Below are 24,985 nucleotides of genomic sequence, written 5' to 3'. Positions count from 1 at the left end.
GCTCTATTATTACTTTATTTTTTATTTATTTTTTTGCGGTACGCGGGCCTCTCACTGTGGTGGCCTCTCCCGTTGTGGAGCACAGGCTCCGGACGCGCAGGCTCAGCGGTCATGGCTCACGGGCCCAGCCGCTCCGTGGCATGTGGGATCTTCCCGGAGCGGGGCACGAACCCGTGTCCCCTGTATCGGCAGGCGGACTCTCAACCATTGCTCCACCAGGGAAGCCCTATTATTACTTTTAAGAATCGAGAGATTTTATGCAAAAACGTGGTGTCAAAAACATTGTTTTTCTATCATTTGTTTGTTAGCCTAACACTTGTTCCCACAGGGTCAGTGCAAGCATGACTGCAGCTGTTTAACATGAAAAGCAAACACGTGAACACAATTCGTAGAGCTCTGAAAAAAATGTTTATGCTGAGCCCCCATGACTTCTCATTTAAAAGGTCCGTAGAGCACAGAGGACTCCTTGCAGAATGAGAACTCCTGCATCTCTTTCCTCTTTGGTAGTCAGAGTTCATCTGTCTGTGCAGCGTGCAGCTTGGGTAATTGGAGTTAATCTAATGCTTTAATCTTTTGGGTGGAGGGAGTGAAGAAATACACAGTCTGTCTCAGGAGACATAAACATATCTTTCCAAATAGAAAAAGTGTGTTTAAAATAATTCATAGCTTTGCAGGGCCCTGAGCAATCTAGCAGAGCTCCCTGATTTTCCCAGGTGTCTAAAAACTATAAACTACCCAAATATTATTCAGATGTCATCTCACAGTGAGACCTTACCTGATGCCACTATTTGAAGTTGCAGCCCTGGCTTCATTCCCTTTTTAGAAAGTTTTCTCCCTCCCATTTGTCACCATGTGATACACTATACAGCTTATCTGGTCACCATTTGTTTCCTCCCACTAGAATTTAAGCGCCAGGAGGGCACGGACTTCTGTTTGTTTTGTAAACTGCTGCACGCACAGCACCAAGGGCAATGCATGGTTCGATAAATGTGTTTAATTCATTCATTAGTGAAATGACTTAACAAATATTTACTCTGCACAGCTTTGGGTTTGACATTATGGGATATAAATAAGAGGTAGAAGATCTTTTCATGGTCTTGAAATAAAATAAACATGACATTGCTGTGGAAAAATGAGTGTCAAGATATGCGCATATGTGCTGTTGACTAGAACAGCATGTCATCGGTATTTGGTAAATAAAAGAGAAGATGATTGTGGGCTGGAGAAACTATGCCTGGGCCCTTTGTTCAGTTATGGTTTAATTTGTTTTGCAAATTCTATATCACATTGTTTGATAGTAAAGACTGATTCCATTTTTGTGTCATTTTGAGTTAGTTCTATAAGAAACAATTTACAGCCAAACGTGCAAGTCTAGCCTGGTGGAATCAGTGCTGCCTAGGGTCTGCATCAAGTTTTCTGCCAATTCAGAGTCTGAAAGTGTGTTTTAGCCTTGAGCCCAGTGGAAGAGCTTTGCGTTTGGGCAGATTCACGATGTTTCATGATGACTGGGTTGTGGATGGTATTGGGGTAGCCCCTACTACCGCCTGTCCTCACCTGTGTGTGACTCTGTTTAGCGTCTTAGGGTCAGGATGGGCAGGACTCCTGTTTACATGAGTGTGAGGACCGTTTGTCCACATGATATTCTCCCTGACAAATAGAGAAAGCCTGGGGGAAACCCAGGGCAGGCGGAGAGGGGCAGTGGGATTTTAACATCTGAAGGTAAGCCAGTGCAGAGGTTTAAGCCCATTTAGTGTTTATTTTAATATTTGGATAGCACTTTAAAGTTTCCCAGGTATTTTCACGTGGTGGTGACAATGGCTGGGAGCGAGGTGATGCCCTTTGAGTACCAGCAATATGTTCTATGCATTTCATTCTCACAGCAGCCCTGTGGGTAGCTATTCTTATTATCCACATTTCATAGATGTCAGAGAGAACCATCCTGGTTTTGCCAAGAGAGCATAGCTAGTCCGTGGCAGAACCTGGATTTGAACACAGCTTTCTCATCAAAATTGTGAGCTGTTTCCATTACTTATTCTGAGAGGAAAAAGTGAACTGTGCATGACAGGCGTTTTATGCAACAGGGTATTAATTTCAGGTGACACCTAGAAGAAGCTCTAGAAATATCTGTAAGCCTATCATATTCAATGAGCAAGGTAGGTATCTGTAGCCGCCAGTGTGAAAATGTGCACTTATTCTTTTTTTTTTTATATCCGTCTGCAGCCTTCTGTCTTCAATAACATATTCTCCTAAATTAGAACGTAAGGCATCAGAGTCCGTAGTCCCAACAGACAGTGACAACGAGAAAGGAGAGAGAAACAGCAAACGCGTCTGTTTTAACGTGGCAGGCGATGAGCAGGAAGATTCAGGTCATGACACCATCAGCAATAGAGACTCTTACAGGTAATTCATTCATTCCTGAAACTCATCTCATCGACCAAGTCAAATGTGATTCTGTATTTTCCACAAAGGTCTTGCAAAAAAAATTTTTTTTTTTTTTTGCGGTACGCGGGCGTCTCACTACTGTGGCCTCTCCCGTTGCGGAGCACAGGCTCCGGATGCGCAGGCTCAGCGGCCATGGCTCACGGGCCCAGCCGCTCCGTGGCATGTGGGATCTTCCCGGACCGGGGCACGAACCCGTGTCCCCTGCATCGGCAGGCAGACTCTCAACCACTGCGCCACCAGGGAAGCCCTTGAAAAAATTTTTGACTGTTGTTTTTTATTCCCACAAAATAACTGCTGGCTGTTACCAACCTCAGACAAAGCATAGTGAGACATCACTGTCTTTCAAATTCTTCCCTTCTATAATCTGAGTAATTTGGAAAAAACATTTTTTCTCCAACCGAGTGGACCTAATTTAGGAGATTTGTTATTCTCTTATGGATTGTGTAACACGTATGGCAAATAAACAAGTTGTGCCTATATTAACAGGTTTTTTTTTTTAAATATCTGTTTCTGATTATTGGACTATTGGGTAGTGAATAGGAGTTCTTTCTGTTTTGTTTTTCCTCCTTCCTATGTTCTGTGATTCAAGCTAATTGAACTAGTTTCACGTGCTCACCTCTGTGACCAGCTTTGTGCGTTTCTTCTTCCCTCACATGCCTTCTGTACAATTTTGATAGGACTGCTGTAACAGAGTACCAAGAACCAGGTGGCTTGAACAACAGAAATTTATTTATTATCCTACAGTTCTAGGGCTGGAAGTCTGAAATCCAGGTGTCAGCAGGGTTGGGTTCTTTCTGAGGGCTGTGAAGGAAGGCTCAATCTCTTGGTTGCAGATGGCTGTCTTCTCCCTCTGTCTCTTCCCATCCTTCTCCTTCCAAGCCTGTCTCAGTGTCCATGTTTCCTCTTCTTATAAGGACACCAGTCATACTGGATTAGGGCCCCCACTAGTGACCTCATTTTAACTTGATTACCTCTGTCAAGACCCTCCCTCCAAATGAGATCACAGTTTGGAATACTGAGTGTTGGACTTCACCATATGAATTTAGGGGCGGGGGAGGGAGAGATACAATTCAACCCATAACACCTTCCCTCCAAACTCTGTCGAGTCATCTTCTTACCAGACTCTCAAATGATGGCTCTTCCAATGAACTTCCTTAATTGAAAGTGCTTTTTCTCCTTTGAATCCTTGTGTCACCTGGAACCTCGTTGAGACCTGTGGCAACCTGTCACGTAGGCTGAGCGCGCAGCTTCAGAACCTCCCGTTTTATTTACATTAACTGAAGACAAAACCTCTCTTACTCTTATTTATTATACAGTGTTTTACAATGAAAAGATATTTAGTCATTATCTTTAAATCGAAGTTGTTTCATCAGAGATGTTTAGCACAAACTAGTAGCTAACATTAAAAGCATTCTTACCAGACACGGGGAAGCAGGATGATTTCACGGAATTCCTCCCACAACCCTCTGTGGCAGGTTCGGATATTAACTGCATTTTGCATCTGAGGAAGTTGAGGCCCGCAGGAGTTACATAATTTACCTAGGAAATCAGGTGGCCTGGCTCTCAGTTTATTAACCACTCTACTGTTCCAATTTCTATGTGAAAAGGATTTTGATGAATACGTGAGTTAATTATTCCTAGAAATTTAATGATATATAAAACAAATTAACCACTTTTACCATTTCACTTACTTTTAGCTTCTAAGGAGACCAGTATGCTCTTTAATAAGAACCTGTGGTTCCTCTCCAGTGGGAAATTACAGATCTAAAAATACTTTCTTCCCTCAAATTCTAGTTATCAGATAATTAACATTACTCTCAGGTTCTCTCTAGGGTAAAATAGAAATTTTAAATGTACATTTAAAGTTAAATAAGTCCCTTTTACTTATTCTGAGAGAAAAAAATATTTATGTCTCCTGCACTACTTCTGAAATCTGTCATGTGTCCGTATTCACACACAGACATTTCTAACTTTCTTTCCCTTGATGTTCATCATTATCCAGCACCTAGCAGGTGTGGTGTCCTGTGCTGGGCTCCGGGATGGAGACAAGGTGCCATCTTCCCGGGGCGGGGGAGGGGTGGGAGCTCAGAGTGCAATTAATAAGTTATCCTTTAAGTTACTAGAAAGGGTTGAAAGGCAGAGCTCTTGAAACAGGATTTTGTCACTCTGAGCAAATCAACTACAGACATATACCATCAAATGGATTATAACGAATTTTAAGTTTGGTTTGACTCCTGTAAATAGCTATGCGTTTTAAAATTCAATTATGATTAGATTATATGACAAGAAAAGTTGAAATATGATCGAATTGAAAATACTTTCGTTTAAAGTAAGATAAAATGTGAGTTGAACAAATTTATCTTTCTCATAAATTTCTGTAAAGCATATTAACACATATAACCGTGACATAATAAGTTTATCCAGTAAGAAGTGGCAGGGAAACTTTGCCAGATGCACTGCTGAAGTGACACGTACCTCATTCTTCGCAGCGACTGCAACAGCAATAGGAATTCCGTCACCTCCTTCACCAGCATCTGCAGTAGCCAGTGCAGCTCGTATTTTCACAGCGATGAAATGGACTCAGGTGCGTTTGGTGAAGGCACGCGGACGCTTTGATGATGCCGAGCCTAAGGGGTTAATTTGCCCGATCCACTTTTACCTTTCATTAGCCGTTCTCGGTGGCCACACACATTACCTTTCAGTTTTACATGCTTGAGAAAGTCAGCTTCCCAATCCCATTATAAACAGAGTGAATTTTTAAAGAGATGGAAGAAACAAACTCATTTTTATGTTAATAAATGATGTTTCATGATATTTCTGTGTTACTACATGGTACCTGTATGATAGGTACATAAGAAACCAGTTTTCTAGGATACTAGGCATTGCTGATTGTGTGAGGAGATGGGATGGGCTTTGAAGCAGGATTTGAAGGGAGCAGATGCACCTGAGCTAGCCTTACGGGCAGTGGGGAAGGGAGTGATGAGAAAAACACTGCTTGAAATAAATACCTTATAAATGTTTTATTTTGTGTGTGCTAAGAAAAAGACTTTCCATCGAGTTAGGAAAAATCTTAATTTTGAGATGCGCAGTTTATTCCAACTATTTGACCATTAGAAAAATGCACCATTTGAAAGAATCATTAATGTGGGTACCACAGGATTCTTTCTGTGAGACCCTCTGCTTTCATCTCAGTTTTGAAGGAGCAATAATCTGACATCCTAATGGTTATTAAAGCTTTTGGAATTCTTTTTCTGAACATGAGAACTAATGTATGGAGTAAGAGCTGGTGTTTAATTCTTTTTTACTTTATTGACATTAAAATGCTTTGGAATGTTAAACATAAGATGAATGATTTATTTTTAATATCTAGGTGATGAGCTTCCCCTGAATGTTCGCATTTCTCGTGATAAACAGGACAAGATCCACAGTTGCCTTGAGCATCTTTTCAGCCAGGTACAGTTGGGACAGTTGTGGGTATTTTTTCCACAGACTAAACTGTCAGAAATTCGTTTTTCAGACATAGTGAAAGGAGTTTGGAGTTAGAACGGAATCTGTTCCTACATCCCCTGTACCTTAATTTCTGTAGTTTACAATGGAAAAGAGATTCCTTCAGCCAGCTAACCCAAAGGATTGTTATGAATGTCAAGTATTTCACAGTCCTTAGAAAATTATAAAGTGTCCTACAAACAGGAGTTATTCTGTTCATTATTTGTTTCTTTGTGGGTTTTCAGATTCCTCCATGACATTTCTTGTTCACCTTCATTCCTAATCTCAAGAAGCACAGGGTTGTCTTGTGCTCATGTTGTATTTTGCATTTTTTAAAAATTTATATCCACAACCAAAATTCATAGTGTAGAAGCTTTTACCACTTTGAAAGGATTATGATAACTTTTAGATGTTTTTAAAACATAATTCTAGAACTCTTACTTCTTTTATAAAGAAAATTTATATTTTGTATGAACATTTGGTAGGATAGTAAGAGATGTCATTGTAAATGTTATCAGGTGAATTTATCCTAATATTTTATTTAAAGATAGATTTTGCAAGCAGCATGGGATTTCAAAAATAATTGTTGCTTTGAGGAAAAAAGTATTTTACAAGGTTGACTCTTGGAAATACTGAGAAGTTATGTAACTCCCAGAAATCTCTGCTGTTATGATAGGTGGATTCCATTACCAATCTCCTGAAAGGCCAAGCTGTTGTGAGGGCCTTTGAGCAAACCAAGTACCTGACACCAGGTCGAGGGTTACAAGGTAAGGTTTACAAAGTAACTGTTAGAGGCAACTGGGAAACAAAAGTGGGAGACAGTATAGTGAAGCAAAAGCATGGCATGAGAACAAAAGTTCTGGGTGCTCATTTCATAATTCATTTAATACTACTTCTATTTGGATAATTGTTGAATATATATATATATATATATATAAAAATCAAGGCCTTTTAGAGTTCTTTGAAAGTTTAAAAGGGTGCCTGTAGGGGCCAAACCGAATGAGTTAATTGAAGAAATATAAGCGTTGAGTTGCTTTTGCTGAAACTAGACTTAATGCCTACTTGGTGGTAGGTAGCCCAGTGATGGGGGGAGGGGTTTGGGGAATGGCAGTTGGCAAACAGAACAAGATCTAGAGCTGCCACTTTCTGACGTCTAGTTTAGGATGTTGAAATAGAGTTTTTATCTAAATTCACTCCTCTGTTTAAACATTTGTAAAAAGAGAATAATAAGATTTGACTTCGTTTTAGATTTAACAGATTTTCTCCTGTGATAGAGCTAAAGAAATTGCTACCATGATAATAGCCTAGGACCACAGGAATGAAAGAAAGAGGATTCTTTGTTTATGGGCTTGTGAACTGGTAAATGGTTGAGACTTAAGAGAGCTTTTCTGTGTTTATTTAGAGTTTCAGCAGGAAATGGAACCAAAGCTGAGTTGTCCAAAAAGGTTAAGGCTTCACATCAAGCAAGATCCTTGGAATCTTCCCAGCAGTGTCCGGAATCTTGCTCAGAACATCAGAAAATTTGTTGAAGGTCAGGATGAAAAGCAAAGAACACACGTGACATTAGCAATACTCATTTAAAAATCCATCATGCCTTGATTACTTTTTGAAGTTTTTCATGTTAGGAGGAAAATAAAAGGACTGAAAAGGGTGAGTGAAGGCGGAGGAGGGAAAGAAGGAATAAGATGACAGAACCTTGTGTCCCAAGGATCTAAATGACGTGGACTGTATCACAGAAAATATTCTCAGGCAATAAAGTAAGGGCTCATTCTTAGGAAGACAAGTGGAACGTGGAGGGATTTTCATATTTTATAACATGAAACAGTATGAGAAAAATTCCTAAAGGGTTCACAAAACGTATGAAGCTATACTTCATGGAAAGTCTACAAAATCAATCGTGAGTCTGTGAGAATCAAAATAATGACATAGGTTGCATCATTAGTTTCTAAGTTTCTCTTTCAGAAGCGTTTGTCTAAGTTGATTGTTATTAACTAGCATAAGTTTGTCTACTCAGCATCCCATAACTGATACAGCCTCTGATTGGAGATATAAAAGACTTCAAGACAACTCTAGTGAGCCTGGCTGCATGTTGTTTAGGGTCAGAGTTATTAAGTAGAAAATTCTGAGAGTTTCTAAAGTGATTGTGGTGAAAAAGATGAAATGAGAAATTTGTTTAATTTTTTTGTAATGTCTAAATCAGTGGTTTTCTTCCCAGTATTAGGCCGGTGGTTGGCAGTGTCTAGAGACATTTTTCCATTGTCACAATCGCGGGCATGCTATTGGCATCTAGTGGGTAGAGGCCAGGGATGCTGCTAAACATTCTACAAGGTACCAGACAGTCCCTCACAACAAAGAATTATTTGGTCCTAAATGTCCATAGGGCTAAGGTTGAGAAACCTGTACAACAAATATCATGGCTGTATTTCCCCGTCATTTGTATGTCATTGGGATGTGGTGAATAGTATTCAGCCGAATTACATCATAACCCACTTTTTTTTAACCCATCACTACCATTTTTTTAGGGTAAATTAGAGAGAGTTGCGTACTTTGCTGATGGAAGACAGCTCTTACACCCTGTAGGGTCTGAGCCTGTGAGGTCACTCCTTCGTGCCTCAGTGTGTTCACTTACTAAATGACAGGGATGGTGTAAATGTTCTGTGATTACCCGGTCTTCTGCCTAAAAATATACTCAAGTATAACAGCTTAGATATTGTTTAGAGATCAATAGAGAAGAAATTTGTACAGAAATGGAAAGCTCCAAATAAATCACAACAATTGTATAATGAAATCTTTTATTCTTGACAACTGGATTTCTTGACTGTATCTTTATTTTATAGCTAAATATAATGATTATTTGTGACACATTGTAACATCACGTTCAGTCAGAAGTCTGAATTTAAAACCCCCCAAAATAATGAACAGCAAAAATGACAAACATATTTTTAAAGGCTGCGAGCTTTAAGGAATTTAAGCATATACTTTACTGAGTAAAAGGTATGTTTTCGCTGAGTGGATGCCAGTGTCATAACACTCCTAAAAGTTATAATTTGTGAATCTAAATGCAGTTATTCTCATCATCTCTGACTTTTTCTTTTTACATTATATTTGTTTTTAGAATAAATGCAATTATCAATCGAGAACAAAGAAACCCTTCAAACTTTTTCTTTTGTTTTGTTTTTTGAAGAGCTTTATCTTTAAGAAAGTCACTTCTAATGCGGGGCAAAAAACTTATTTTTTAAAAAGTTTTTTTGTTAAGAATTTTACATTTTCATCTCAAGTCCTGCCTTATATACTCAGTACTTCTTTTCACAATGAGCGGTCATCGCAATGACAACTGTCTGCATATATTGATTGATTGATAGATGTTGTGAATATTAGTGTCACTCTTGGTCATGGGAGCCCAGCAGCTGATCGAGCATGGTTGGCTGTGCTGAGTCCTCCAGTCAAGAGAGTCAACAGAGGGAGGGCTCTTGGCAGAATTTAAGTTGCATCCCTGGCTGCAAGTCTCAGAGAGATGCAGTTACTCTTTGGGTAAGAGCTGTGATTGTCACCGTGTTAAGTGAGTCTTTAAAAACAATTAATCAGGAGTTCAGCTCAGTGGACCATCAAGGGAGGGGACGAGCTACCATTTCCTGGTGATCTGTGTGGTGTCTGGTCCTGTTGTATGGGGTGGAAGCAGCAGCTCTGGGATCCTTGTTCTGTGGACAGACTCAGAAGTAACCTCACCCGTTCAGCATGAATTCATCCTGTTCAAGTTAAAGTGGTTTTCATTCTATTTCCCAAATTGTCTTTATGGAAGGATTGATTTAATGGAAGGTTAGGTCTGGGCTGGAAGTTTAACATAATGTTACCTTGCCGGAATGTCAGGGTGTATATGTATAGCTGGGATGACCCCATTCTGATGTTCCCGTAGGGGAGGAAGAAAATATCCTTTTTTTCTTTAACTCTCCCAGTAAATTAGTCTGACAAAAAACAAATTAACAAGAGAAAAGCACATAAATTTATTTATTATAATTTTCACATGAACACGGGAGCCTTCATAAGGAAATGAAGACCAGAAGAAAAGGTTAAACCTGAGTGTCTTTATACTAGGTTTGAAGAAGAGTAGAAAGTCCTGGAAAAATTTATAGAACAAAAGGGTATGAGCTAAGTGTAGTAACCGGAGTGGGGGGGGCGGGTGTTCAGCAAGGCCTGTTCCTCTTGGCATCCCTCCCTCTTTGGAGATAAGGATGCTCCTTTCCTTTGGGTATCGCTCTCCTGAGCAGCTTATGACCTGCTTCCGGGGAAAAGGGAGGTGGTCAGAGAGTCCTTCCTGCCCTCACTGTTTCTCAGATTCCTTCAGCTTAAAATAATTCAATATGCCAAAGTGCCGTATTTGGGGGTAGCATGTTCCAAACCCCATCATTCCTTCATCTCTGATTTCAAAATATCCTAGCAAGTATATACCAAATACGATATCAAAGTATAATAAGTGTATGGTCTTTATGTAGGAGGGACTGTTCCGGTGCCATCCATAAGTTATCACACTGCACGCCATTCACTCAAAGCCTGTAAACTGAGGGTAGAGGAGAGCAGAAGAAATAGTGGACTAAACGGGGGACAGAGTCATTGTGTGGTATCACTAAGATAATCTCCTCCTCAATTCCTCAGCTGAGTTACAGAATCAGTGTCAGCTAACTGAAGATATTTTTACGTGGTTAGCCCACTGCGGTATTGTGATTTATAATAAAAAATATATATTTGGTCTTCATCCCCTTTTCTGGCACAGAGATCAAAAAACCCTTGAGATTTCCTGTGATGAGAGGATAAAGCTGTCTTTTCTTATGTTAATGAGGTGACTTTTGGAAATCACCAATGGATGGTGGCTGGTTGCCTGGGGAACCAACCTTGTGAGTAGAAGGTTGGAATTTTAAGTCCCACCCCTGACCTCCGGGGAGGGGAGAGAGGCTGGAGATTGAGTTCAGTTGCTAATGGCCAATTATTTAATCGACCATGCTTATGTTATGAAGCCACCATAAAAACCCAAAAGGAGAGGACTGGAGAGTTTCTAGGCTGGTGAACTTGCGTTGGTGCCTGGAGCTCGGTGCCCTTTCCCCATGCCTTGCCCTGTGTGCCTTGCCCTCTTCCATCTGGCTGTTCCTGAGTTACATCCTTTTATAATAAACTGGTAATCTAGTAAGTAAAATGTTTCTCTGAGTTCTGTGAGCTGTTCTAGCAAATTAATCGAACCCAAGGAGGGGATCATTGGAACCTCCTGTGTACAGCCAGTTGGTCAGAAGCACAGATGATAACCTGGACCTGTGATTGGTGTCTGAAGGAGGGTGAGTGGGTGGGGAGACAGTCCTGTGGGGCTGAGCCCTTATCCTGTGGGATCTACAGGTAGATAGTGTCAGAACTGAATTGAATCGTAGGACACCCAACTGGGGTTGAAGAGTTGCTTGGTGGTGTGGGGAAGAATACACATCTAATTGGATCCACCATCACCTTAAATTCAAATGTCTGTTAGTGACATTTCAACTCTTTGTTGCCTACAAAAGTTATACTCCTTTTAAAAGCTCCTATTTCTCTAGCAACCTACTTTTTTTCATTTTTTTCTCTGCCTTTGTCCTAATATCCTAAAGAGCTGCTTCTTCTTCTTCTTTTTAATTCAAAAGTCTGTTCAGTTTTTCCCTTTTTCTTCATATCTCAGTTACTAAAATAGTTTTCTAGCTAATCCCTTGTCTCTATCTTTTCTGGTTCATATACACCATCACCAGATTCATTCTCCTAAAATATCATGTTCAGTACCCTGCCTCAGAGCCTTAGAGTTATTTTCCGTTAGCTAGATCTGAACTCATCAATCTGATGCTGAAAGCCATTTTTCAATAGGGCTTTCCAATTGTATCCCAATCTCAATCTCTTAATGAGATAATAAAATCTTTCCTATGCTAGATTGTTGAATGTTTGGCATTTATTCTCTACTCTATTCCCTTGCTAGCACTATTTCCCACTCTTAGGATATGTACTTAGTCCCCTGACAATGAACTTTGAAAATTTTAAAAATTTTGAGACTCTCTTAAAAAAAATTCGATACCAATTTTAGCCATATCCAGGTTACAATAATAATAGTGCTTCACGGGTACACAGCACTTTAACTAATTTTCCAAGGCTTTTAATATATATTCCCATTTATTTTTTATACACAGTCCTATAAAATAGATAAGGTAGATGTTATCTGTCTTGAGTTGAAGATGACAAAGCTAGTGTATAACAGATGGGTCTCCTGACTCAGTCCAGTGTACTTTTCTGCCTCTGAAATCCATTTGTTCTTGTGTCTCACTTGTAAAACTTAATGCCCTTGCAGGCATTTCCTGCATTTCTTACCTGTTACTTTCGTTGCTCTGATTCTGCTGTGAACCTATTTAGAATAGGGTACAACCTAGCCCTTTTTATTTCCCATAATCTTGGTTACATAAATGAACTCTTTATGTTTTAATATTTTCCTATTGCAAGTAAACTATTTACCAATTGGAAGCAAAGGGACACAGAGCTCATTGGGCACATAGCAATCAGTATGATGTTAATACACATCATTTATCAGACATCTGTGATTGACCCTGTGTGGGGATGGGGTGAGAAGAGTATCTGGAAATACTTAGTATTTTTCTGTCTTATAGGGCAGTATCTTGACCTACAGATAGGAAAGCCACAATATATACATATATTTCTAATAATAATACACAGATAATTCACAATATCACGTACACATATTTGTTAATATATATTTACATATTACATATATTCTTTATATATTGTATATATAATTTTTGAAATTTAAATTTTAAAAATACTATTTGACAGTTTATTGATCAAGACCAGAATAGCTGTAGGTGTTCAGAGAACATCACGCAAGCTACAACAGCTAATGATGACCTACAACGGTAGCAGGATTTGAATGCTGTTTCATAGGCTCATGTAATTCAGATCTGGAAGAGATTTTAGGGTCTTGAGCAGTGAGGAGAATTTATATAGGTAGATAGGCAAAAATAGCATGTCAAGTGAATGGGATTTTTATTATCTAATGTATATAATAAGGTTGTGCTAATTTTTACTACACAGTTAAAATGTGATGTTAGTTGCAGAAAAAGACTGAACAACTGACTGGTATGTTTTCTTTCTCTGCAGAGGTAAAGTGTAGGATACTCCTGGCTCTTCTTGAATATTCAGGTAATATTTTACATTATTTTTACTATTTGAGATTATTATAGCCCACGACCTTAGATGTCTTATGATATGAAGGCAGTGTCTTCAACTGTTTACAAAATAGATGGAAATATGATCTCTACCTTTTCTAAAGCCTGGCAGAGATTAAAAAAATACTTAGATAGTATTTTGATAAAAACATAAAACATATGCTCATCTTCAATTAAAGGTTAAAAACATGAAAACGTATAAATGTATATTTCTACAAAATATAATTTAAAAGGAGAAAGGGAGGAGGTTTTGGTAAAGTTAATTGTACAGACAGGCTTTTTTGTGAAACTGTGTCTAACTTTTGTTATAACAAGGATGTAGGCGGGTTCAGATTTAAGGAGAAACAGACTGTGCTTTTGATAGGAGGACTCTCAATCTGAAATCGTTTTGCAAGGGCATGGGCACAGAGAGGGGAAGAATTTGTGAGCACTTTTACAATCTGTCACACTTGGAAAATTTAAATTATAAACGAATGAACGAGCCAACTTAACCAAGAGGGCGTTTTGTTTTTTTTGATGCTTGGTTTTTGCTTTGCTTTTTGACTGAGTAATAATATCAAAAGTATCTTACATCTTTTGAGCTTTAATAATGACAGCGTAGTCGATGGACCTCATTTTTATGGATTTCACTGAGTTCTCACAGCTACTCTGTGAGAATATTATTATTGTTTCCACAGTTTTAAAGGTGAAGAAATCTACATTCAAGCAGATGAATAACTAGCACGTGGTAGTCAATCAACACATACTTTGGGACATCTAGAAGATTAGGCATAGAGATGCCTTACCGGGTGAATAAATAAATAGTAGGTGCAGTTTTGAAATTCAAACTTAGTTCTGCCAATTCCAGAAATGGTCCTGGAATGCATTGCTTTATTTATTAATATTCAGATGGCTGTTCTTATTTTGATTTCAATTTCATTTTTCTATTTCTATCATAATTCTCCTTTTTCCTACTTGATTTACTCCTTTTTTCTTTGTTACATTTGAATGATACCAAACATAGCCAGATTGCTCCATATTGTTGGCTATAAAATTATGCTTTTCACTTGAAAAGGGTGGACTGGGTCTGCTAAACATTATTCTTAATTGTCTTTTATTCCTGTCTTTCTATCTCTCTGATCTCTTCTTTTTGTTTCTTTGGTTTTTTTGCTTTCTTTCCCCTACAATCTCAGAATAATGACAGATTACTTGCATGTCTAGAAACCATCTCATTCTTTTCAGATCAGCAAGCTTACAATGGAATTTGAGTTTTTTAAACAGTTGAGACTAAATTAAGTGTTAATGTTTTTAAACATGTCTGTAGAAGATGAATTTAAGTAGGTGCTTAAATACTGAAATGAAACGGAAGCCTTTGATAGGTAAAAATCCATTTGTTTTGAGTGTATTCCCACTACAAGGGAATTTTTACTTGGCGAAAATAAACAAGCTGTCAAAAAAAAACAGAACTTGCTTTTCTTCTTTTACTAGAAGCTGGGAGCAGCTGTTGTGATTCTTGCTGTAGTTCTTATTGATAAAAATGAGGAATGAGAATAGCTTTGGTAAAGGATGGACACTTGTGACTTTCGAACAGCTGCATAATTAAAAGGAAAAGACCTGTATGTTTTTGCTGAAAGTTTGCTTATTGGGTTTCTTTCTTTATCACGATGTTCCTTCTCTATTTAGCAATAAAACTAAGCACGCATGTGCCAGGCACCATGCTAGATGCTAGGGAGAAGAAGAATCATGATAATATCACTGTCCGTTTTCACCTTGCTAAGTGCTTTAAATGTTTTTATCTCATTTATCTTCATCACAGATCTAAGAAGTAGGAATAACCCCTATTTTACGAATAGGGATCTGATACCTAGAATTTATAGATTAAAATTGGCAGAATGGGAAGTTGAAAGCAGATTATATGCCTCTCAAGTCCCTGAGCATAAATCACATGATATGCCACTTCCCCTGGCGTTGATGTGCTGACGGTCCCTGGGGGGAAAAGAAGCATGTGAGCAGACTCTCACAATGCCAGGTCATTAGTCCTTCAGTAGGGGGAGACACCCCCAGACCTGCAGGGGCAGAAAGAAATGCACAGACTTCCTGAAGGAGAGAGGACATTCCCCAAAGGGAGATAATATTTTAGTAGTTCAATGAGTTGACTCTTGAAGAATGATTTCAAGTTTGCTGGGTGGTGAGGGGAGGAGGGTGGCCCGCAGCCAGAGGGCCCATGGACCAAGGATCACCGTTTTTTTTTGTTTTTTTTTTTGCGGTGCGCGGGTCTCTCACTGTTGTGGCCTCTCTCATTGCGGAGCACAGGCTCCGGACGCGCAGGCCCAGCGGCCATGCCTCACGGGCCCAGCCGCTCCACGGCATGTGGGATCTTCCCGGACCGGAGCACAAACCCGCGTCCCCTGCATCGGCAGGTGGACTCTCAACCACTGCGCCACCAGGGAAGCCCAAGGATCACCCTTTTAAGTCAAACTAAACCCAGTCATTTCAAGAAGCCAGAGAATGAGCTCATACATTTTCATTTCACTTAATTCATTTGTTTGTTAGTTGCTCTACTGGTTCATTATTTTCATTCAGTAAATATTTGTTGAATGTCTACACCCAGTTAGAAATTATGCACAACGGAATAAGTGTTTTGTTTTTTTTTATTAGTTGAGAATTGGAAAAAGTTCTTTCCCAGTTTAGCCATTTTATAGTGACCTGTAAAACGCTCTTTTCTGTCTATTAGAACAGGAACATAGTATATAACTACTTAAAGGAAATGTCTGACACATGTTGTTAGTTAAATTAAGAGGTTGAACTATATGGAGTTGCCATATTCAATCATGTTGACCTACTAAAACAGCAAGTTCATATAGTTCCACCTAGTCAATGAATATTTTTATTATATAATTAAATATTTTTAATATATTATCCTGTTTCTAACAAAACTTTCAAGAGTAGCTTTTACTAACAGTGAAACTAAGTAACAAGCAGCAATTATGTGTACACATGCTTTGAGGGTCATTAAAAACAGGTGTTCCATGTTCTTGGTAAACAACTTAAAAACTATGCCTTTCTATCAATAAAGCAAGAACTCATTGCTGAGTAAAGGCAGCATGTTTATCTACGTTATACACTGATTATTGACAATGCTTCTTCATTTCAGGAGATTCTGAGCTCTCAAAATATTCAGTGCACTTTTGGGAGTACGATGATATTTACCTGTGCCGTTCCTCTAGTACAAGAGATTTCTCAGTGTACAGAATGTATGGCTTGGTGCTCATGTTGTTTATGTAGTTTGTGTTACATCCAGCGCCCCAGAGAAGTGAACCTTTCGGGATCAGGTTCTCAGGGGCACAGCTGCTTTCCATTTGAAAGACCTGAGGTCCAGGACTGGCACTTCACAGGGTAAACATACCTTCAAAGTGGGTCAATCAAAAGTCCGGTTAATTGCAGAATAAGAATGCTAGTAAAAATCAATTTATGCTAGAACTGCAAATATTTTACCTGTTTCAAAAAATATATAGGAATTTATGAACTGGACCTGTTTATACCTTATGAAGTTGAATAGGTGACTTCAGGAGATACATTTGCATATTTAAGATATGCAGATTTGCATATTATTACAAGCAATTGGACATGATACTCTTCCCCATGTGTGTTTCACATTAATATTTGAATAGGTCTAGTAGGTAATTTTTTAAAATTTAGTACTAATAATATTTTATTTCATTTACCAGCACAAACTGAAAAACTGGACTTTGAGTTTTCTTTAGGAAAGTGTCATGTACTAGTACAAATTGTGTTCCATCATGAAAAATAAAGTAAATAAAATAAAGGCTTATTGTATTGGGTTTTATAAAACAATTTAGTGATCGCAAAATAAAGTTACAATATCAATTAAGAAAAATGAGCTTAATGTTTCTAACATTTTTGGGTGTTCAGTGTTTTCTAAAAGGCATACTTGCTCAAACGTATGTGCTCATGAATAGAGCTCAAATTCACGTTCTTCCCATGATGTGAGTTTAGGGAAAGGATGAAATAACAGTGAATGCAAATGCTGAATGAATTGGTCTTGTTCAACTATGACGTTTTCCAAAACTGCCTTTATGTTCTCCTGGATCACAGACAGTGAGACACAGCTCCGAAGAGACATGGTTTTCTGCCAGAGTCTTGTGGCCACAGTCTGTGCCTTCTCCGAGCAGCTCATGGCCGCCTTAAACCAGATGTTTGACAACAGCAAGGAAAATGAGATGGAGACTTGGGAAGCCAGCAGAAGGTGGCTGGACCAGATAGCGAATGCAGGAGTTCTTTTTCACTTTCAGTCACTTCTGTCACCAAACTTGGTAAGGAACCACAATGCCTCCCACTGGCTGTGTCAACTGGAACGTACATTGGGACCTGTTCCCAATAAAACATGGTTCTTCGTTATTGTATCCACAGTCATCCAGCTCCTTTAAAAGGATGTGTTTTTCCATGGGCAAATATAGCTTTAATAAGTATGTGGAAATATCTTTCCTGATTTTTATTCTCAATGGCTGCTAAAAGCTGAGAAAGCCTCCATCTGTTACCAATTCCTGTATCCCTAAGCACCGGCCGAGAAAGGTCAGCAGAGGAAAGAGTATCTGCTGCGGTTGCTTATTTGCAGTCCAGAAGGAAGAGTCTGCCATGAGACCCGAGCTCCCCCTGAGGTTGATGTTCTGGAACGTGCTCTTAGAAGAGCTCTGACAACTTGCATGCCATACTGTCTGACAATCTGGTTAGAATTTGCATGTGTTAAATGATTTTATTTCCTTCCTTTGTGTGCATGTTTTTCCTGTTAAATCTAAGAACATTGCCTTAATTACTGTAAAATATTCCGTGTTTATGCATCATTTGTCCACAGCGGAGATGAAGAAAGCATCTCGAAATATTTGATAAAACTGTGGTGAACTTAGAGTTTTTTCACATACACTTCCTGTGGTTCTGATAGTTGTCATGATGTATAAAGGCAAATATGTTCAGTTTATTTAAACTTAAGGTGCGTGTTAAATATAATTTTGATTTGAAACGAGACGCTATTTTATCTGTTAAAGTACACATAGAAAATGTAGCTACCAAGTAACATGGTTGAGTTTTTAAACGAATGTATATGAGTTTATACGTCAAAATAATGTTTTTCTTCAATGGTATTGAGGACAGGGGGTAATTGCTGTACTGCACGGTCATAAAAAGTTCTGGAATGGTAAGGTAGGAAAGTCCATTCAGCTGAGTGAAATTCAGAGAAACAGGATTAGATTCTTTTGAAAAGACTCTATACACTCCATGTGGGTGATCAGTTTTTTATTTGGTTGCTAATATAACCAAATAAGAAAGATTTAATTAATGAAAACTTTGAAATAAGTCCCTTGAAAAGTGTTTAAAAACAAAATAAATACTAATTAATCATTGCCTATCAAATAAAAATTACGTAAGATAAGATGCACTCTTCCTAATACATGGTAGACTTTAAGTATTTGTTGAACAAATTAATGAATGAGGCTTCATTTCTATTCTTTTCTTACTTAAAAACTGCCATTGTCTAGGCAAGTGCTGGTACATTTATTTGAAATCTCAAGGAATGGGGGAAAGTATTTGTAATTCATACATCTGGTAAGTGACATATCCAGACTATATAAAGAATCCTTAAAACTAAAGAATAAAAAGACATCTCGATTAAAAAGCAGGCAAAGGATTTTTTTTTTTTGCGGTACATGGGCCTCTCACTGTTGTGGCCTCTCCCGTTGCGGAGCACAGGCTCCGGATGCGCAGGCTCAGCGGCCATGGCTCACGGGCCCAGCCGCTCCGCGGCATGTGGGATCTTCCCGGACCGGGGCACGAACCCGCATTCCCTGCATCGGCAGGCGGACTCTCAACCACTGCGCTATCAGGGAAGCCCCAGGCAAAGGATTTGAATGGTCATTTCTCCAGAGAAGATATAACATGGCCAAAAGCACATGAAAAGACGATTAACATCATTAGCCATTGGGGATGTGTACCTCAAAACTACAGTGAGATACTATGTCACAGTGATGTGGATGGCTACAATCCAAAAGACAGACAGGCACAAGTGTTGGTGAGGATGTAGAGAAATTGTAACCCTCAGACACTGCTGGGGGGAATGGAAAATAGTGCAGCCATTTTGGAAAACATTTTGGCAGTTCCTCAAATTGTTAAATGTGGAATTTCCATATGACCCAGAAATTCTACTCCTAGGTAATATCCAAGAGAAAAGAAAACTTATATTCTAGCAACACTTGTACACAAATGTTCCTGGCAAGATTATTCATAATACCTAAAAAGTGGAAACAACCCAAATGTGCATGAGCTGTCTGATGAGTGGATAAACAAGTTGGGGTATATCCATACAATGAAATATTATTCAGCAGTAAAAAGGAGTGAGGTACTGATACATGCTACAACGTGGATGAACCTTGGAAGCATTTTAAGAGAAATAAACCAGTTACAAAAGACCACGTATTATTTGATTACATTATTATGTAATAATAGGCAAACTTTAGAGACTGAAAATAGGCTAGTGGTGGCCTGGGGCTAAGGATTGGAGGAAGGTATATGGAGGATGAATGCTAATGGCTACTGAGTTTCTTTTCTGAGGTGGTGAAAATATTCTAAAATCGGATGATGGTGATAGTTACACAACTCTGCATATATACTAGAAACCCCTGAGCTGTATACTTAAAATGGGTGAATTTTATGGTATGTGAATTATATCTCCAGAAAGCTGTTTTGTTGTTTTAAATAGGTCTTATGAAACCCTTAAGTTTATTTAAAGAATTGATTAAAAAAATTCAAAGGTAGTTAAAAAAAAAGTCAAATAAACTTGTAATCTTTCTGCCTTTGTAACAAGAGCGCTTAGGGCCTCCTAGAACTGTGAAGAGCTCCCTGGGAGCTGCAGGCACTGGCGGTCTGTGTGTTCCTGGGCTCTGAGCACAGTCCTAGGTCCTTGGGTATGGGTTTAGCCACATCTGCAAGTTACAATCAGAGCGCAACCTGTTTGGGACTTTTCTTCCTGTGTGTATTCCTCTCAATTGGAAGAATGCTGGTTCTTTAGTCCTGTCCCTACAATTCCAGGTTCATGGCATTTTTCTGCTGCTTCAAAGGACTTTAAAAAGTAACAGTCTTATAAACATTTATCCAGCACTTACTGTGTACCATCCATTATATTAAGTACCAAGCTAAGGTACAAAGGTGATTATGCTATTAACCTTTTGGTATCCATGCAGTCCTTCTTTGGGGTCTGAGGCTGCCTTAGTGGGTTTTTTCCCATACACAATGGAAATTCTTTACCATCTCCTTCACCCTCTACTCATGCTGCCCCCCAAATATGGCTATAAGCTTACAGCAACTTTTAAAATGCGGGTAAAGCATGTTAAAATTATTGTTAAAAAGGATCATTTGGGCTTCCCTGGTGGCACAGTGGTTGAGAGTCCGCCTGCCGATGCAGGGGACACGGGCTCGTACCCCGGTCCGGGAAGGTCCTACATGCCGCGAAGCGGCTGGGCCCGTGAGCCATGGCCGCTGAGCCTGTGGGTCCGGAGCCTGTGCTCCACAACAGTGAGAGGCCCGCGTACCGCAAAAAAAAAAAAAAAAAAAAAGGATCATTGACATTCTTAAGGAAACAAATGTACCTTTGAAAGAAAAGTTGTGTATGATTAGGTTAATTATTCTTTCATGAGGAAATTAGTAAAAGACTTTAGATAGTGCACTGAACTGCTAATAGGAAGGCCAGATCCAATAATAGAAAGATGATGTCACTGAGATATGCAGTGAACTTGTTACCATGTCTGGGCCTTACCTGCCTCAGCTGTAAAATATGCTGTAGGAGTGAAATGAATGATTAAAACAAATCAAATCTCATATTCACAAGATTCTAGATTAAGGCCCCATAAAGGCAAGTGAAAATGATTCTTGTCCCCAGGCTCTTTGGAAGAAAAATCATTACATACATGCAAATTGCTTTTATCACAGTTTTCACAAATTGCAAATTGAATAATGCACAGGTTATCTTATCGTAAAGTACGATGACCATTATGTACTGGGCTTTTTAAGAAAACAATATTTTTGTCTTTCAGCTGTTATATTTGTCAGATTATAGAGATTTAGAGGCAAATAGCATTTTTGTGTGTGTACACATTTGTAACTAATAAACAAAATCGATAGAACTAGAATCTAGCTACAAAATAGACTGAAAAAATCATTTAGACAGCCGAGAAAAGGGAAAATATAAAACTACAAAAGAAACATAACTGAGGATTTGTTAATTTCATTTTAGGCAGTAAATTCTTAGATGTGTTGATAATTTGGTTTGTACTTAAATAAAACACAAGTGAACCTAGTTTTGATCTGGAGTTGTTACGTTGTATTATGTTATATTATGTTTTATCCCAAACAATCCTATCATATCATGTATTGTTTTTATTTCTTTCTAGACAGATGAACAAGCCATGCTAGAAGATACACTGGTTGCACTATTTGATTTGGAAAAGGTTTCTTTTTACTTTAAACCATCAGAAGAGGAACCACTGGTTGCAAGTAAGTAGTTAAATATTTCATGTATGTTTTGTAAAATTTCTTTGGCATCAGATGACAACATATGTCATAACTTTGATATGAATATATTTGATATGCAGTTTAAGTTTTATATAAAATATTATATTCAGGGTAATATAGTAATAACCAACTGGGGAAGTGATAGAAAGTATATATAAATTAAATTTACAGCTAATTTTATACTTTTGTTTTTAGCTATTAGTCTGACCTCTAAAACTTTTTCGGAGTGTGTGTGTCAAATATTGTGCTACTCAAGATTGCCTTTTCTTTCTTTTTTGTTATTGTGGTGAAATATACATACCATAAAATTTACCGTTTAACCCATTTTCAGTGTACAATTCAGTGGTATTAAGTTCATTCAAAATGTTGTGCATGGGGCTTCCCTGGTGGCGCAGTGGTTGAGAGTCCGCCTGCTGATGCAGGAGACGTGGGTTCGTGCCCCGGTCCGGGAGGATCCCACGTGCCGCGGAGCTGCTGGGCCCGTGAGCCATGGCCGCTGGGCCTGCACGTCCAGAGCCTGTGCTTTGCAGCGGGAGAGGCCACAACGGTGAGAGGCCCGCGTACCGAAAAAAAAAAAAAATGTTGTGTAGCCATTTCCACCATCCGTCTCCAGAACTTTTTCATCTTCCCAAACAGAAACTCCATACTCCTTAAACAATCACTACCCTCCCCCGCTTCTCCAATTCCTGGTAACTTCTCTTCCACTTTCTGGCTCTGAATTTGCTTATGCTACGTACCTCATATAAGTGGAATCACAGAACATTTGTCCTTTCTGCTGCTTTTTTCATGTCAAGACTTCTTTTAATAAAAGAACTGCCCTAACATTTCTGGCTATGTGGATAATCTCTGAGGCCAGCAGAACGTTCACTCAAATATATAATTATTACTTAGCAAAATTGATTGAATTGGGTTTCCACTCCTTATCTTCAGTTGATCCTGTAGACAGTGTGTTAGCAAGCAATGAAAACAGTGTTTAGAGCCAAGAATATACAGAGACATTATAATTGTTTGATCTGACAATAATTGATAAAATGTATAATTTAATTCTGAAGTAGACACATAGTCTACATTTTTGCCAGCTTAAAAATGAAAATTAAAAATTATTTTATCCAAGTGTCAAAAAATTTAGTGTGTACAAATATAATCACATTAACTATCTTGATTCATTTATTCATCCTGTACAATTTCCAAGACGGCACAACCTATCTTGTTCATTGCTGTATATCCAGCACTCAAGAGATGCCTGGAACAAAAAGGCCAATATTTTTTTTTCAAGTAAATGAATGAACAAATATCAATTCAGTTTATACAGTGCATCAGGCAGAAAGGCTTTATGGTTATAAGCGTAGAAGGATAAACAAACTTGCTGTGCAGAATGAAGAATAGAATTTCAACAGAACTTGGTTGTATCTAATGTTGCAAAGAAGTTACTTTATGAAATTGAATTGAAAGATTGAAAAGTATCCCTTTCCTTTAGCAATTGGCCATCATTAAACCTGACAAAGGCATTGTTTTAGAAGTATACCTCCAGAGAAATAGCAACACCTAGGGTTTAATCTCTATATCTTTTAGTTTCTGCAAGTTATGATCATTTATCTACCATTTCAACATTGTCACAAATAGGTTTAAAATGTGTCTATCGATCCAAGAAATCTTCAGCAGTTTGTTATTTTTCTGTTTCTTGTTTGTTCATAAGTCTGAGGATCCCCTGTGTATTATGGTAGAAGATCTAAACAGATATTTCAGGTCTGGGAAAGTTTTTTACTTATTTGCACATTTCCAATGTCTAGTACAATAAATAGGGACTCAATAAATATTCATTTAATCTGTTATCTAGAAATTATAATCATTTATTCATCGAAAATTTCTTAAGTGCCTACTTATGGCCAAGTGTTGGATACAATAGAGAACTAAACAGAGATAAATAATAAGTGAGATAAATAAGTTATTTTGATAATAAATTAGAAGATAATATGAATGCATGACAGGAAATAGAAAAAGAGCAAAGGATGAAAATGAAGGGACAGGTAGGGCATTTTTGATCTGGTGCTCGGGGAATGGAACTTGCAAAACATGTGCTAATTGTGATAATGGTTGCTATGTGCTCAGTTTCTTGCACACCACTTCAGAAGTATACCGCAAGGACTCATCTTGACTAAAATATGAATGAGGCAGCTGTCCTGGGAAATGGTGATTCCAAACCATGTGTAGCTAAACTTCTCATTTAGTTAAGTGAGACACCTGGTGTGTTAAAGTGTAACGAAGTTTTCTATTACAGAATTTTATATACAGTACAGTAATAAATCTGTTACTTTAGCTAATGAGAACCTGATTTAATACTCTTTCACCAAATAGCACTGTCAGTATGCCAAACCTGAGCTTTAATACACGTGGGTACTTTTAATATATTAGTTTATAGTAATTTTCGGGATTCTTTTTTTTTTTTTTTTTTTTGCGGTACGCGGGCCTCTCACTGCTGTGGCCTCTCCCGCTGCGGAGCACAGGCTCTGGACGCGCAGGCTCAGCGGCCATGGCTCACGGGCCCAGCCGCTCCGCGGCACGTGGGATCCTCCCGGACCGGGGCACAAAGCGGCGTCCCCTGCATCTGCAGGCGGACTCTCTACCACTGCGCCACCAGGGAAGCCCCGGGATTCTTTTTAAAGCTTAACAAATGTACTAATAAAATATCCTGATTTTAGGAAGTAATATAACATTAAATGTCATTTTAGATGTTCCTCTTACTTATCAAGCTGAAGGAAGCCGGCAAGCTCTGAAAGTTTACTTCTACATCGATAGTTACCATTTTGAACAACTGCCGCAAAGGTTGAAAAACGGAGGAGGGTTTAAAATTCATCCTGTTCTTTTTGCACAAGGTAAACTGCTTTCTTTACTATACTTCATGTACTTAAATTATTTTATCTTTATCAATTTTTTAAAATGTACTTGTGACTATCCTTTTTTTTTCATTAATTCAAAAATTTATTCATAGTACCTAGGTAATATGTTTACTGGTGGGAATGTTTTTTAAGGAAAGAATTTTGTATGGTTTAAATATTTATCAACTAGGATTGCAGCATTATTTATAGTGAAGAAATAAGGCATGAGTGGCTTAAATAAAGATAAATTAATTTGGCTTAGGTAAATTATGGTAGAACCATTAAAATTGGTTGGTTAAGATATTTTATGAGGTAGAAGAAGTTTGATAATATACCCACGCAGATTACAAAAAAGAATTTATATTATAGTGTCAATTATGTCATACATGTATG

The 24,985-nt window shown here is 38.3% G+C and overlaps 1 protein-coding gene across 1 annotated transcript in view; it reads left to right on the top strand.

The window, feature by feature from the left end:
* Positions 1 to 24,985, top strand: part of PREX2 (phosphatidylinositol-3,4,5-trisphosphate dependent Rac exchange factor 2) — a 268,776-nt gene that overhangs the window by 173,044 nt on the left and 70,747 nt on the right. The window contains exons 26-34 of the mRNA XM_089898597.1: positions 2,221 to 2,400; positions 4,932 to 5,026; positions 5,813 to 5,895; positions 6,605 to 6,695; positions 7,331 to 7,459; positions 13,093 to 13,134; positions 17,256 to 17,473; positions 21,596 to 21,698; positions 24,446 to 24,589. Of these exons, the coding sequence (XP_089754723.1) occupies positions 2,221 to 2,400; positions 4,932 to 5,026; positions 5,813 to 5,895; positions 6,605 to 6,695; positions 7,331 to 7,459; positions 13,093 to 13,134; positions 17,256 to 17,473; positions 21,596 to 21,698; positions 24,446 to 24,589 (1,085 nt within the window). The remainder of the gene's footprint in view (positions 1 to 2,220; positions 2,401 to 4,931; positions 5,027 to 5,812; positions 5,896 to 6,604; positions 6,696 to 7,330; positions 7,460 to 13,092; positions 13,135 to 17,255; positions 17,474 to 21,595; positions 21,699 to 24,445; positions 24,590 to 24,985) is intronic.

The sequence above is a fragment of the Delphinapterus leucas genome, chromosome 17 (assembly GCF_059928025.1).
Source record: "Delphinapterus leucas isolate spDelLeu-1000000601 "Yukka" chromosome 17, BTC_Dleu_Yukka2, whole genome shotgun sequence".
Taxonomy (NCBI): domain Eukaryota; kingdom Metazoa; phylum Chordata; class Mammalia; order Artiodactyla; family Monodontidae; genus Delphinapterus; species Delphinapterus leucas.
This window is presented reverse-complemented; position numbering and strand designations above follow the sequence as displayed.